The sequence below is a fragment of the Panthera leo genome, chromosome B4 (assembly GCF_018350215.1).
Source record: "Panthera leo isolate Ple1 chromosome B4, P.leo_Ple1_pat1.1, whole genome shotgun sequence".
NCBI classification, from domain to species: Eukaryota; Metazoa; Chordata; class Mammalia; order Carnivora; family Felidae; genus Panthera; species Panthera leo.
Window position 1 is genome coordinate 89,561,514 of NC_056685.1, and position 14,670 is coordinate 89,576,183.

At 42.3% G+C, this 14,670-nt stretch overlaps 1 protein-coding gene across 1 annotated transcript in view; it reads right to left on the reverse strand.

Moving 5' to 3' along the window:
• Positions 1 to 14,670, reverse strand: part of GNS (glucosamine (N-acetyl)-6-sulfatase) — a 56,281-nt gene that overhangs the window by 8,346 nt on the left and 33,265 nt on the right. Inside the window, exon 11 of the mRNA XM_042947073.1 lies at positions 137 to 244. Within this exon, the coding sequence (XP_042803007.1) occupies positions 137 to 244 (108 nt within the window). The remainder of the gene's footprint in view (positions 1 to 136; positions 245 to 14,670) is intronic.

Sequence of the window (14,670 nt, forward strand, 5' to 3'; positions counted from 1 at the left end):
TCTACTAATCTCCACAGCCAAGTGACAAAGTCAAGTGAAAGAGGAGCAAGACTCAGATTTGGGGTTTTAGTACCTGACACGTCTGAACCAATGCCTTGCTATGCTATTGGTAAGAAAACCATCTAAGCCAACTCACAGATACTCCGGGACTCAGGGAAGGACATGTTGGGTCGGTGACATTACGGCCTTCTCCTTGATACTCCACCAAGACATCAGACCGCCACGTCAGATTACTGGCACCTCTCTGGAAGGAAGAACAAAAATGGTTTCTGTGAGGCATACAGAATGTGATAAGGATCACAAAGTTTTATTCTATTACTTCAGGGGACACGGGAGTCAAAGCTGGTTGGACTGTGCATTCGGCACCTAAAGAGAATGACAAAAACTAATGCAGATGAAGGCTTCTGAGTATCATGTTTGGTATTTACAGAGCCCTTCCAAGTGATGGTCAAATACTTTGAGCATTTAGTAGTTACTTCCCAAGACTACTTCTGAGAAGCAGGTCAGGAATGGAAACTATAAACGATATCTAAGAATTCTTAACTCATCTGAAGAAATTTACAGGCTAATACACACAAGGACAAAAATTAAACACAGCTTATGCGTTGAGGACTATAACAGGTTCAAAATTCTTCTTGGTTAGAATGTTGATACCATACGTAAATGAACTCATTTAGTCTTCACTGCACATCCGTGGAGTGAAAGGAAAGAAGCACCAGCATTTGAAGTAGGAGCGCTGAAGACAGGCTCACACATGGTGAAAGGAGGAAGGCGACAGAAGTAAAAAGTTCTGGATCAAAAGGACAACAGGAGTACTGGAAGGAAGAACATGGGGTAGTAAGGTTTCCCCAAATCCAGCTTTCAGACAAGGGTGGCAACCACACAGAAAACGGCATGGACAGGAGGCTGCCCACTTGTTCTGTAAACAGCAGCAGGTGGTGGGAAGCAGCGGGAGGCTCTTAAGCAGGGAAGTAACACAATCAAGGCTGTCCTTTAGAAAAGTCATCCCAGTAGCAGAGTCTAAGAGATGGGGTGGAGAGATGGAGCTAGGGAGATCAGGTTAGAATGTGCTCTTAAGATGGTCTTCAGCCTTACTAATCAAAGTCTGCTTTGCGGTGTTAGGAGACGGCAGGCCCAGAATGGAGTCACTTGTGCTAAACCCTACATCAACAAACCTAGACTTAATACTTACCCTAACCCAGTTGAGTGTCAACCCTCCAGGAATGTAACCTTTATTTAACCAGTCAACTTGAAATTACTTGGTTAGTACTAGGGAGGTAATCTGCCCGATGGGTCTTTCTGTTCTCCTCAGGAGGGTGACCACGCATGAAACGATGCATTCTTTGTTAATAATTTCCTTTAGCTGCCTTTCTGCCTTAAAAAAACCCTTTCCTTTTCTACACCTCTCCAGAGTGCCCTTCTATTGTAGAGAAGTTGCTGCGTGATTCATGAATCACTGAATAAATTTTTAACAGACTGGGTAGTAGGTGCCAGGAGCTGAAGCAAACTTCTGACAGCATTTAGGGACCATGAAAGCCACAGGCGTGATAATCGCAAATCCATTTTTGAGTTCATGATCTTTTTGCCATTTCTGAGGGCTGAGGGTCTGACTTAAGCTCCTGGTCTAACTGGCTTTCTAGTCCAGGGCTCAGCTGGTCACCTTGAGACAGCAGAATGTTCCATTCAGAACCTAACTCCCCAGCCCTTGGTTCAATCTGCAGTTCCCCAGTTATTTGCAATCTCTTTCCAGTCCATAATCCCCATTTACTGGAGTTTACTGGTTGAGTCCACGCTGGGAATCGCTGGTGGTACATATGGCCTTCTCTTGGCCAGTCTGCAGTAAACATTTCGTGGTTCCTGCTGTTATGTTAAGGTGTGTGTTTGTCGTCTTTTGTGTAGATAAAAACTATTGCTAATGAGGATCTTTGAAGCCAAATAGCCTGAAAAATTGGTGGACACGAGTATTTTAGAGCGCTTGCCACCTCAAGAAGACTCCTGTGATAGGATAAACTGGTCATGGTATGGGTTGGATGGACAGGTGGTCACCCACCAACTTCTATCCAATGAGCTACACTGTAAAACACCAACCCCCAACCCAGTGGTACATCCCGTTTAGGTATTTAGACTGGCTCAGAGAAATCCAAAGCCTTAGCTAATGGGCATCTTAAACTCTAAGTCGAGTGTACCACCTTCTGGCACATGTGCTTATTTTATATCTAACAACTATGGTACCTGAGGTAATATCTACAACAATAGCAAAATCTTCCTAAAAACAACCCAGAGCCCAGGCTTAAAATGGCCCTTATGGGGACAAGTAGAGAAGATCACTCATTTAAGAAACATACCTGACTCTGCCACACCTGGCTGGCAGCCTCAGCCAGCACCAGAACCTTTCCCCAGTGACCTCTTGCCACGCCACACCCAGTGGGCTGCCTTGTCTGGCACTCGAGCTCCCCATGAGCGCCCCTGCCCTGGTGCCCGCAACAGCTAAAGCTGGACTTTGTAGACAGCAGCACCCGAAGGCTGCCCTGCCCACAGCCAGCTGCACCAGAGAACTGCCTTGCACACCAGTGAGTTAACATAGACTGCAGGCCAGTCATAACAGGAGGGTGCATGCAGCCCATGCAGGGGACATCCCTAGGGCATATGGCCTGGGTGACCAGGGGAGTTGGCACTACTGGGCCCCATAGGATACCTCTGGCATAAAGCCACTTCTTCAAGACTGGGAGATATAACTGATCTACTTAATAGAACAGATACGTGGAAACAGAGAGGCAAAGTGAGACAAAGGAGTATGTTCCAAAGAAAAGAACAAGACAAAATCTTCGAAAAAGAAATAAAGAAGATGGAGGTAAACAATCTACCAGAGAAAGAGCTGATGGTCATAAAGATGCTCACCAAAGTAGGGAGAAGGTCATAAAGATGCTCACCAAAGTAGGGAGAAGAATGGATGAACAATGAGAACTTCAGAACTTCAGACAGAAAATATAATCAAGAACCAATCAGAGCTGAAGAATACACTAAATGAAATGAAAAAAAAAAAAAATATATATACACACACTAGAGAAGATTAGATCAGGAACAAGACTATGATGCCTCCTGCCACTTTTATTCAACATAGGGTTGGAAGTCCTAGCCACATCAGATAAGCAAAAGGAAAGACACCCAAATTAGAAGAGAAGTAAAACTGTCTCTATTTACAGGCAACAGGATATAGAAAACTCTAAAGACTCCACCAAGAAAGTATTATAATAAATGAATTCAGTCAAGTTGCTGGATACAAAATTAATACACATTAATCTGTTCATTAATAATGAACTGTAAGAAAGAGAAATTAAGAAAATACCATTTACAATTGCATCAAAAAGAATTAAATACCTAGGAATAAATTTAACCAAGGAGGTGAAAGATCTATACTCTGAAAACTAAGACAATGATGAAAGAAATCGAAGATGACCCAAATAAATGGAAAGACATACTGTGCCCATGGACTCGAAGAATTAATATTGTTAAAATGTCCATACTACTCAGGGGAATCCATAGATTCAATGCAGTCCCTACCAAAATACCAACAGGATTTTACAAGAATAAATAGTCCTAAAATTGTATGGAACCACAAAAGACCCCAAATAGCCAAAGCAATGATGAGAAAGAACAAAGCTAGAGGTATTACGCTCCCTGATTTCCAACTATATTACAAAGCTACAGTAATCAATACAGCATTGTACTGGCACAAAAACAGACACATAGATCAATGGCACAGGACAGTCCAGAAATAAACCCATGCTCGTACAGTCAATATTTGACAAAGGAGGCAAGAATATACAATAAGAAAAAGATGGTCTCTTTAATATATGGTCTGGGAAACCTGGACACTACATGCCAAAGAATAAACTGGAGCACTTTCTTACACCATATATACAAAAATATACTCAAAATTGATCAAAGACTTAAATGTTAGACCAGAAGTCATAAAACAGCTACCAAAAAACATAGGGATATTTTTTTTGGATTGGTCTCCTTAGGTAACGGCAAGAAGGCAAAAATAAAATTAAAAATTGGGCAGGGGAGCCTGGGTAGCTTAGTTAGTTTTAAATGTCCAACCCTTGGTTTCAGCTCAAGTCATGTCTGACAGTTCGTCAGAGCCCCTCTGCGCTGACAGCATGCAGCCTGCTTGGGATTCTCTTTCCCTCTGTCTCTGCTCCTCCCTTGCTTGTGCTCGTGCTCTTTCAAAATAAATAAACTTAAAGAAATGGGCAGAGGGCTTGAACAGACATTTCTGCAAAGACAACAAACAGATGGCCAACAGATGCATGAAAGATGCTCACATCACTCATCATTGGAAAATTCAAGTGAAAACCACGAGATACCACACACTCATCAGAATGGCTAATATTCAAAAGATAAGAAGTAACAAGTATTGGTGAGGATGTGTAGAAAAGGGAACCTTCATGCACTGTCGGTGGAAATGTAAAATGGCACAGCTACTATGGAAAACAGAACTACTCTAGGACCCAGTAATCCCACTTCAGGGTATTTAGGCGAAGAAAATGAAAAGACCAATTTGAAAAGATATATGCACCCCTATGTTCACTGCAGTATTTGCAATGGCCAAGATATGAAAGCAACCTAACTGTTCATGGACAGATGAAGCTTATATACGTATATACATACATACATATATTTATATAAAATAAACTACGACTCAGCCACAAAAAAAGAATGAAATCTTGCCATTTAAGACAACACGGGAAGACCTAGAGGGTATTATGCCAAGTGAAATAAGTCAGAGAAAGACAAATACCATATAATTTCACTGATATGTAGAATCTAAAACAAAACAAAAACAAAACAAAAAAACCCAAATGAGCAAAACAGAAATGGACCCAAAGATACAGAGAACAGTTTGGTGGTTGTAAGAGGTGAGGAGATTAAAAGGTACCAACTACAGGCTATTAAATAAGACACAGAGTGCTCGCTTTGGCAGCACATGTGCAAGACCCAGAAATGCAATGTACGGCATAGGAAATATAACTTAATAACTTTGGTGACAGAAGACAGATGAATTGTGGTGATCACTTTGTATTATATATAAATGTTGAACACCTAAAACTAATATTGTACCTCAACTACACTTCAATTAAAAAAAAAAAAAAAAAAGATGTACTTGAAACAGTTCCTGAATTAAATGAAAATGGGATACCTATTTTAATTGATATGTAGGTTTCCAAAAGGCTTCAAGATTCCAAAACAGCCTCACTGAAAGATTCATTTCAAAAGGTCAAGGAAAAATTAAAGACAAAGGTACCTAAAATAAAAGATGTCACAAATGACCTGACTTCCACACTTCTATCCTTCTTTACAATAGTACTCTTGTTTTACTAATTCTGTCAAAACTGCCTTTCCACTCTGAAGAGATTTAAAAGTTACCTTTTAAAATAAACCTACCTGCGGTTGCAAGTGATCCTTCTCAGATCTATTTCATTCCTTGCTCAAAGACCAGACTAAGTGCCATAGCTAAAGAATTTCCTAAAGCCAGGGAAGAGCCCAAAGTTTTTTTTGAAGAGTTTAGAATCCTTACCAGGGCCTATGACCCCAGGCTGCTATATTTATCAGCTTCCACGTATGTTGGCAGGACCTTGTGAAGGCCAAAAATGGATGCAGGAAGTAGAATGGCATAATCCCAAGGACGATGATATTCAGGGTCCTAGGTCACCAGCATAGCTCTCTTAAGGACCATAAAGAGCTGGAAATATACCAACTGATATTTTTTTAAATGCTTATTTATTTTGAGAGACAGAGTGCACATGCATGAGCAGGGGAGGGGCAGAGAGAGAGAGGGAGAGAGAGAATCCCAAGTAGGTCCCACACTGTCACCGCAGAGCCTGACTTGGGGCTCATTCTCACGAACTGTGAGATCATGACCTGAGCCGAAATCAATAGTCAGCTGCTTAACGGTCTGAACAACCCAGGTGCCCTCACCAACTGATATTTTAAAAGCCATTCCTAGAGTCTTCCCTGCCTGCACTAGTTGGTCTGTTCATCAAATATGAAAATAAAAGATGAATCCATAGCAGAGTTGGAAGTCTGTTTGGAAATGTTCTTCTATGGCACTTCTGACTCCGTACAATCTGCTCAAGCTGCCCTATTTGTAAATGGATTATTTCCTGAGATTCGTGGGTTAATAAAAAGACAGGATGAGAGGCCACTGGCCTGACTGAACTTGTGACCATAGCCAAACACTTTGAGAGGATTTTGGACCAAAATCATAAACAGAAGTCTGCCAAACCAATGGCCTTTACTGGGTCTTCCATATCATACCCTCCTAGAAGTGCATCATCAAATGGCTGGTCCGGGGGCCATTATCTCACTTGTAATTAACTACGAAACTTTAGAGAAACTGTCCTGAAAGCTCCTACACAAATTCCTCAATGCTCCCAAGGGAGAGCTCCCATGTGGGGCCCTTCCCAAAACCGACAGGGAAACTCCTACCAGTAATACCCTTGAACATCCAAGGGGAAACTAAAATTAATGAAGTATACTTTGCTAAATTCTATAGCTACCGAGGCTATTTTTTAATTTTTAAAAAAAATTTTTAAATTTATTTTTTTTAATGTTTATTATTTTTTGAGAGACAGAGACAGAGGGTGAGTGGGGGAGGGGCAGAGAGAGAGGGAAACACAGAATCCCAAGCAGGCTCCAGGCTCTGAGCTGTCAGCACAAAGCCTGACACGGGCTCGAACCCACAAACCTCGAGATTATGACCTGAGCCACAGTCAGATGCTCAACTGACTGAGCCACCCAGGTGCCCCTACACTTTCTACTTTAAACCCCACTCTCATAGGACATCAAATTCCTCAGAGTGAAAAGAAAGTTTATATACTAGGGGTATCTAATCAAGTTTAGACAGAATTTCTACCTCAAACCAGGACAAACGACTTTGCGACCTTTTACTAAAAAGCCTTCTTTTTGGCTCTGTGATATAGCCACAATGTATTAGGTAGAGACCTCCTTTCTAAATTTAAAGGGCCAATAAGTTTTGCTTCTAATAAGACCTCACCCTACAATTTCCTGACCAACCTGAACCTGATCTTCCATTGATATAAATGAGGAAGACTTCCAACAAAAATCCCCTATTTTAACTGAGATGCCTGAAAATCTGTGGGCCACTTCTAATTCTGACATTGGGAGGATAACAAGTGCAGAGCCTACAGAAATTCACAGATAGGACTAAACCTATTCTTATGTTGCCCCAATATCCATTAAAGCATTAGGCTATCCAAGGCCTCACACCTTGCCCAGGGGTTAATCATTCCCTGTTCCAGCCCCTGCAACAGGCAGATTTTGCCAGTCTGGAAACCCAACGGGAGAGGATGGTGACTTGTCCAGGACTTGAGAGCTATTAACAAGTTTTCCCCATTTCCCAGTTGTCCCAAATTCAAATACCTAAGTTTTACCAGACTCAAATGGTTAGCTGTTATACACCTGTTCAGCCTTTTCCAGCATCTCTGTGAACTCCAGCAGCCAATATCCATTTGCTTTTACTTGGAACAATCAATAATACACCTGGATAGTCAGGCCTCAACGATTCATTGAGGTCCCTTATTTCCCCCATGTATTCCACCAAGATTTCATCCTCCACCAGTTCCTGGGAAATCGATCCTTTTACAATATGCAGACCATCTCTTTCTATGCTTGTTTACCAAAGAGGTCTCCATAAAGAGTTCCACGGACTTGCTGTAGCAGTTAGGTGAAAAGGGACATAAAGTCTCTGAGGAAAAAAATCTCATTTCTAGACGTTGTTGATTACCCTAGGTCATAATCTAAGCACGAAAGGAATCCAGTTATCTCCAGAAATGATTAAGCTAAGCATAGCTTTGTGGATTTCTAACCTAGCTGGCTATTACACATTACGGGTTCCTAATTTTTCTCTGTTGGCTTCCCCACTCTATGAATTTACCGAGACATCAGTCCCTGAACCCCTTGAATGGGAAGATAAACATGAACGGGCCTTTTTAAAACTAAAATAAGCACTAGAAGAACCGTCCACCCTAGAGATACCAAACCAACCAAACCAAAACCCTTACGTCTTATTTGTGTGTGAAAGAGATCATCAAGCACAAGAAATGCTGATGCAAGAAGAAGGCAATAAATACAGGCCTGTTACAGCATACAGCTCGACTCCCCTGCTAGAGCTGTGCAGCCACCGTAAGGCTCCAGATCCAGCAGCAGTTAGAAGCCTTGGTGAATTTAACCTTAGGAAATGACATTTCTTTACACAACCCAAACACAGCTTAAAGCCTTTGTAATTCCAAAAGGATTCACACTTCCAACACTTTTCTGCAAGCAGACTAACCTCCTAGGAACTCTTTCAACTCCTACCCCCTCATCTGCATCGTAACTGTCAGGACATTCTTAATCCTGCTACATTTACTGCCCCTGCCTGAGCAAGGGAGCCCGGGACTGTGGGGTAGTAATGTCCCATTCTGTGACACTGCGTCCTGATTTACAAGACATCCATCCCCCTTTTGACTAATCCTGAGTAGTTTTATTTATTGATGGGTCACACTATAAATACGAGAAAGGGAACTTCCAAGCAGGTTATGCTGTTAATCTCCCACAAGCTCACTCGGCCCAATAAGCAGAGCTCTATTCTATGCCCCCACCTCAGCATGCAAATTCCTGAAAGGTAGAACTGTTACACTGAGAGCCAGTAGGCCCATGATTTAGGGATGTTCTGGAGACATAGGGGTTTTCTTATGTCCACTGGGACCCCAATCAAAAATGGGCAAGTAAACTCCTTACTGCCATTCTTTTACCCTCTGAAACTGCTGTCATCAAAACTGAGGCTCTCACTAAAAAGACTGAACCTGAGTATCAGGGAAATACCCTAGCTGGCTTTCATGCAAAGGTAGCAGCGACAGAACTTGTACAGGTTGTGGCACATGTGGATCAAGTCTATTCTGCTTCTACAAAAAATGACATCTTGTTGCCAGAAGTTTGCCATGTGGGGCAAAGGGTGAGGTCTCATCCTTGCAACGTGGCAACATTCTGTTCCCGAGACAGAGAAATTAAGATTGGAAGACAATGGTTGTAAACTTAATAAACGACTGGGGTTACCGGAAAATCAAGACCTTTCTTCCTGGCTCCCTGACAAATCCCATTTTGTGGCTTTTGCATTCCTTCACCAACCATGGTGCATTTAAGATGACGCAAATTATAAAAAACATCGGTGGTGAAACTTCTTTAAAGAACTATAAATGTCTGACCTATCAGGACCATAATCCTGAAAAAACTATTTTTGTTCTCAGAGAACTCAAACCTCCTCTTTCCAGACCCTCTGCAGAAATGCAACTGAATTTCATTCATTTTTCACCTAGCATGGGTTATATTTTCTTGTATGTATGTCTTCCAGATAGGTTGAAGCCTTGCCCTGCTGCAAAGCTGATGCCCTTATAGCAGCAGAAAGACTGTTAGAAAACTTGTTTTCCACTTCGAGTATACCTTCTGTAATCACCAGTGATTGAGTCACCCACTTCAATGGGCAAATCATACAAGCATTAATGAAAGCTTTGCAAACCTCTTGAAATGATCACTGTCCCAATCACCCTCGATTATATCAGGCAAGACTGAGAGAACGAATGGGATCCTCAAACTTACAAATCTCTAAACTTGCTGAAAAACTGGACTCCTTTGACCTAAGGCATCGCTTCTGGCCTTGACGACTATTCATAGCACCCACTTTGGGAAACGAACTCATTCTACTACATGAGACAGTTACTGGTAGACCAATGTCTATTGGTATACAACTTTCTGTTGATGCCTTGTTTCAAGCTAGCCTGACATGATATTGTAAGTCTTTAACATCTTTTGCTAAAGCCTATTATCAATAGGTTAATGAAGCTTTCCTGGATCCCAATTCAAGGATCCTGTCGGGTCACAGTCTTAGAGCCTGGTGAATAAATGTCCTGGAAACATCATAAGAAAACAGCCTTCAAGCCCCACTGGAAAGGTCCTCCCCAAGTGGTTACTGATCACTAACACTGCTGCAAAACTAGAAGGCACTGAGCCTTGGGTATACACCTCACAGCTTAAGAAGGCTCCACCTGACATCTGGTCATATACAGACACTGGAAACCTCCAAATCAAACTGATGAGGAAGACAAGCAAATGACATCAAAGTAGACTGCTTCCCCCTGGACCAAGACTTCATACTTTTAACCGAACATGAAATTTTTTTACCTTCCCCTCTTTTCCTTTACTCTTGTCTTGGCCCATAAAAATAACATGCTTGATCCGTTATTTCTCAGGGAAGTGCTAAGGAAGGTAACCTTTCAGACTGCTGGATTTGTCATCAAAGATTCTGATCTACCCATGATGCTAGAGATCCTCTGGTGTCCCCTGTGACCAATTTCTCTTCTATTCCCAATGTTACTACAAACCATGATCGAGCCCCCCACCCCACCCCTTCAAGAAGCCTTTTACCAAGTTCGACTCTTAGAGCTAGAACATCCTCTGCCTTGTTTCACATTTCTCCATTTACGACTGTTATGTGCCGGATTCAGACCCAAGTATTTATGTAAATCTTAGTACACTTGCTCCCTCACGTTCTCATGATTATGTAGGTCAGACCTGTCCCTTTTCACGGAAATATCTCACCAGCAGCACCCACCTCTGCAAGGCATTTAGAATGACTATTTCAGGCTGGGAGATTTTCTTTCCCTATGTGCTAAAAACCTAACTGTCCCCTGTTTGAACAGGTACACACAGCAAATCCTGTGAATGATCCATTAACACTACCACTTAAACAGAGATGATCTGTGCCCTGATCCAGTCTGTCTTTGTGGTGGTTTTCACTCTCCTTGGGCCTATGAATGCTGAGAGAGCTGGCACACAGCCGGGCAATGTCTTAGATTATCTAACTGTGCCCTTGACTTTCCACAGTGAACTAAGACACCTCACTGGTTGACTCTCTTGATTTATATATCAAGTTAGAAAGAAATTACCAGGAGACATTCATGACTCAGAAATCACCTCCTTTGGGGCGCCTGGGTGGCTCAGTCGGTTAAACGTCTGACTTCAGTTCAGGTCACGATCTCACGGTCCGTGAGTTCGAGCCCTGCGTCGGGCTCTGGGCTGATGGCTCAGAGCCTGGAGCCTGCTTCCGATTCTGTGTCTCCCTCTCTCTCTGCCCCTCCCCTGTTCATGCTCTGTCTCTCTCTGTCTCAAAAATAAATAAACGTTAAAAACAAAAAAATTAAAAAAAAAAAAAAAAGAAATCACCTCCTTTGGCAGATACTTTTCTGGTTATTAGTAAATATAAATTAGAATACGACGGAAACCTCTCCACTCTTTAAGAAAAAAAAAAATTTTTTTTTTTTTTGAGAGAATGGGAGCAGGGGAGGGGCAGAGAAAGCAGAAGACAATAGCTTCCAGAAAAAGCTCCTTAGACTCTCTGGCTAAAGTTGTTCTTGTTAAAAGAATAGCCCTTGATTGTATTTTAGCTTAACACAGAGGTTTCTGTGCTATGGCTATACTGTAGCTGGAGTAACACTTCTGGGGAAGTTGAAACTCAGTTGTGTAAGATTCCTGAACAAGCCACTTCGCTCAAAAAGGTGACTTTCAGTGGGATCTTTTTTTTTTTTTGACAGATTCTGATTGGTTTGGGTCTTGGGGACTACAAACATTGGGAACTATCCTGTCCATAATAATCATCATAATCTTCCTGGTGCACTGTATTCTCTCAAAAGAATTAAATGTGTGTTCACAGCCACTAACCATCAAGCAAATGATCTCTCCAAGATTGGAATGTCAGAAAAGGAGTGAAAAGAATGATCGACTCAAAGAGTGTGAACCTGGGGGCATCTGGGTGGTTCAGTTGGTTAAATATCCGACTTTGGCTCAGGTCATGATCTCACGGTTCCTGAGTTCAAGCCCTGCATCGGGCTCTGTGCTGACCGCTCAGAGCCTGGAGCCTGCTTCGGATTCTGTGTCTCCCCCTCTCTCTGCCCCTCCCCTGCTTGTGTTTGGTCTCTCTCTCTCTCAAAAAATAAACGTTAAAAAAAAAAAAAAAAAAAAAGATTATGAACCTGAAGTTGTGGCTTGTGAATATCACAGAGATTAAGCAAAAGATGTCATGACCTATGAATACCACACAAAGGATGGACAAAAGCTGCGAGAACTATAGAGCAGTATCTGAGAACAACACTAATGCCTTAAATTCTTATCACTCTCAGTTAAGCTGACAGTCTGATCAAAAAGGGGTAACTGTTAAGAAGAAAAAAAAAAAAAAGAGACAACAGGACGCTTGGGTGGCTCAGTCGGTTAAGCGTCCAACTTTGGCTCAGGTCATGATCTCACGGCTTGTGAGTTCGAGCCCCGCGTCAGGCTCTGTGCTGACAGCTCGGAGCCTGGTGCCTGCTTCGGATTCTGTCTCCTTCTCTCTCTGTTCCTCCCCCGCTCACACTCTCTGTCTCAAAAATAAAGATTAAAATATATATACATATACATATATACACATATTTAAAAAGAGACAACAGTTCTCTCAAAAATAAAGATTAAAAAATTTTTAAAAAATTAAAAAAAAGAGACAACAGGCCCAAAATGGAGTCACTTGTGCTAAACTCCACGTCAGCAAACCAAGACTTAATACCTAATTACAGCCCCCCCTCCCCCCTACCTTGTACTTGTAACCAGTCAACCTGGAATTATCTGGTCAGTACTAGTGAGGTAATCTGCCCACTGGGCCCTTCCATTCCCCTTAGGAGGGCTACCATGCCTGAAATGATGCATTCTTCGCTAACGACTTTTTTCTGCCCTCTTTCTGCCTTTAAAAACCTTTGCTTTTTTATAGCTTGGTGGAGCTCCTTTCTATTACCAGATGAGCCACTGCCCAAGTAATAAATCACTGAATGAAGCCAATTTGATCTTTACCTTTACTCAGCTGAATTTTTAACAGCAGTCTATCAGTAACACCTGGGAGCTTGTTAGAAATGCACAATCTTGGGCCCTACTCTACCCTTAATGAGCCATGGTCTGTATTTCAGTAAGATCCACTGGTGATTCATATGCACAGTAAAACTTGAGAAGCACACTCTGAAACAGTGGTTCTCAGGGTGTGTTCCCCAGCAGCATTAGCATCAGGTGGGGACTTACTGCAAATGCAAGTTCTTCATTCCTAGTTGGGGCGGGAAACCATTCCTGATGAATGCAAGTGTGAAAACTGCTGCTCTAAGGACTTCAGCGCACCCACTTAACCTGCTGACCACAGTGGGAAGGACTGGTAGCCTGTTCAAGGCCTCGGAACGCCACAGCTGCCTGGAAAGGGGGATGCACAGACAGGAACGCGTCTACTAACCCACTATCCTATAATGAAGCCTGAACAATCCCACACAGGTTAAGGTCTCAGAAATCGTTAAGTCACAGGATTTCAGAAGCCATCAACTCCTCTGCAGGTACCCACTCTACCAACTCTCAGCTGTGGAAGCTGGGAGTCAGGGGAATACCTTATCTGTCAAACTTGAGTGGACTTTAAAACCCCACACTTGTGCATCGTTAATATGCAGACGAGAAAAGAGTATCTGAGAAGTCTACATCAGTTGTCTCAAAATTTTGCTGAATATTAAAATCACAAGGAGAGCTTTAAAAATCCCAACAGCCAGGTTATATCACAGGTCAATCAACCATAATCTTGGGGATGGGACCCAAGCAAAAGTAAGTAGTCCCCCCCTCATCTGTGGAGGGTACATTCTAAGATCCTCCCCCATCATGGATGCCAGAAACTGTGGATAGTACCGGACCTTATAGATACTGTTTACTCCTATTACATACATACCTATGATAAAATATAATTTATAAAAAAGGCACAGTGAGACTAACAATAACAACAGAACAAATACAATATACTGTAATACGAGTTATGTGAATGTGGTGTCTCTCTCTTGAAATATCTATTGTACTGTACTTATCCTTCTTGGAATAAAATACCCACGTGATGAGATGAACTGAGGGGGATGACACAGGCATTGTGACATAACATTAGGCTACTACTGATCTTCTAATAACACATCAGGAGGAAGATCATTTGCTTCCAGACTGTGGCTGACCATGGGTAACTGAAACCGTGGAAGGTGAAACCACAGATAAGGGGTGACTACTGTATTTTAGTCTCCAGGTGATACTAATGGTCTGGAAGCGTCATTAAACATTTCTGTCAAAGGCCAGATACTATTTAGGGTCTGTGGTTATATAGTTTCTGCTGCAGCTACTTGATTTTGCTGTTGTACAGGAAAGCAGGCCTAGAAAATACATACATGGATGAACGTGGCTGTATTCTAATATAACACTATCTATGGAAGATGGGGGTGGGCTAAATTTGGCTCACAGGGGTGTGCCAACCTCCCATCTCTAGCAGCACCATCCAGAATTTTCTGACTGAAATGTACTGTATCTGTGCTGTTCAACAGTCTGGCTAGTGACACATAGGAACTGAATCCTCGCTTTATTCCTGTGACCTTAAATAGCCGCATGCAGCCAGCAGCTCCTGAATCGGGGCAGGCTAGGGCTGCGAGCTGCTCTGCGACCTTCATACACCAGCGGTCTCACCAGAGTAACTTCCAAAACAAAACAGGAACAAGGAGAAGGGTGGAATCCTAAGCAGTGCTTCCACAA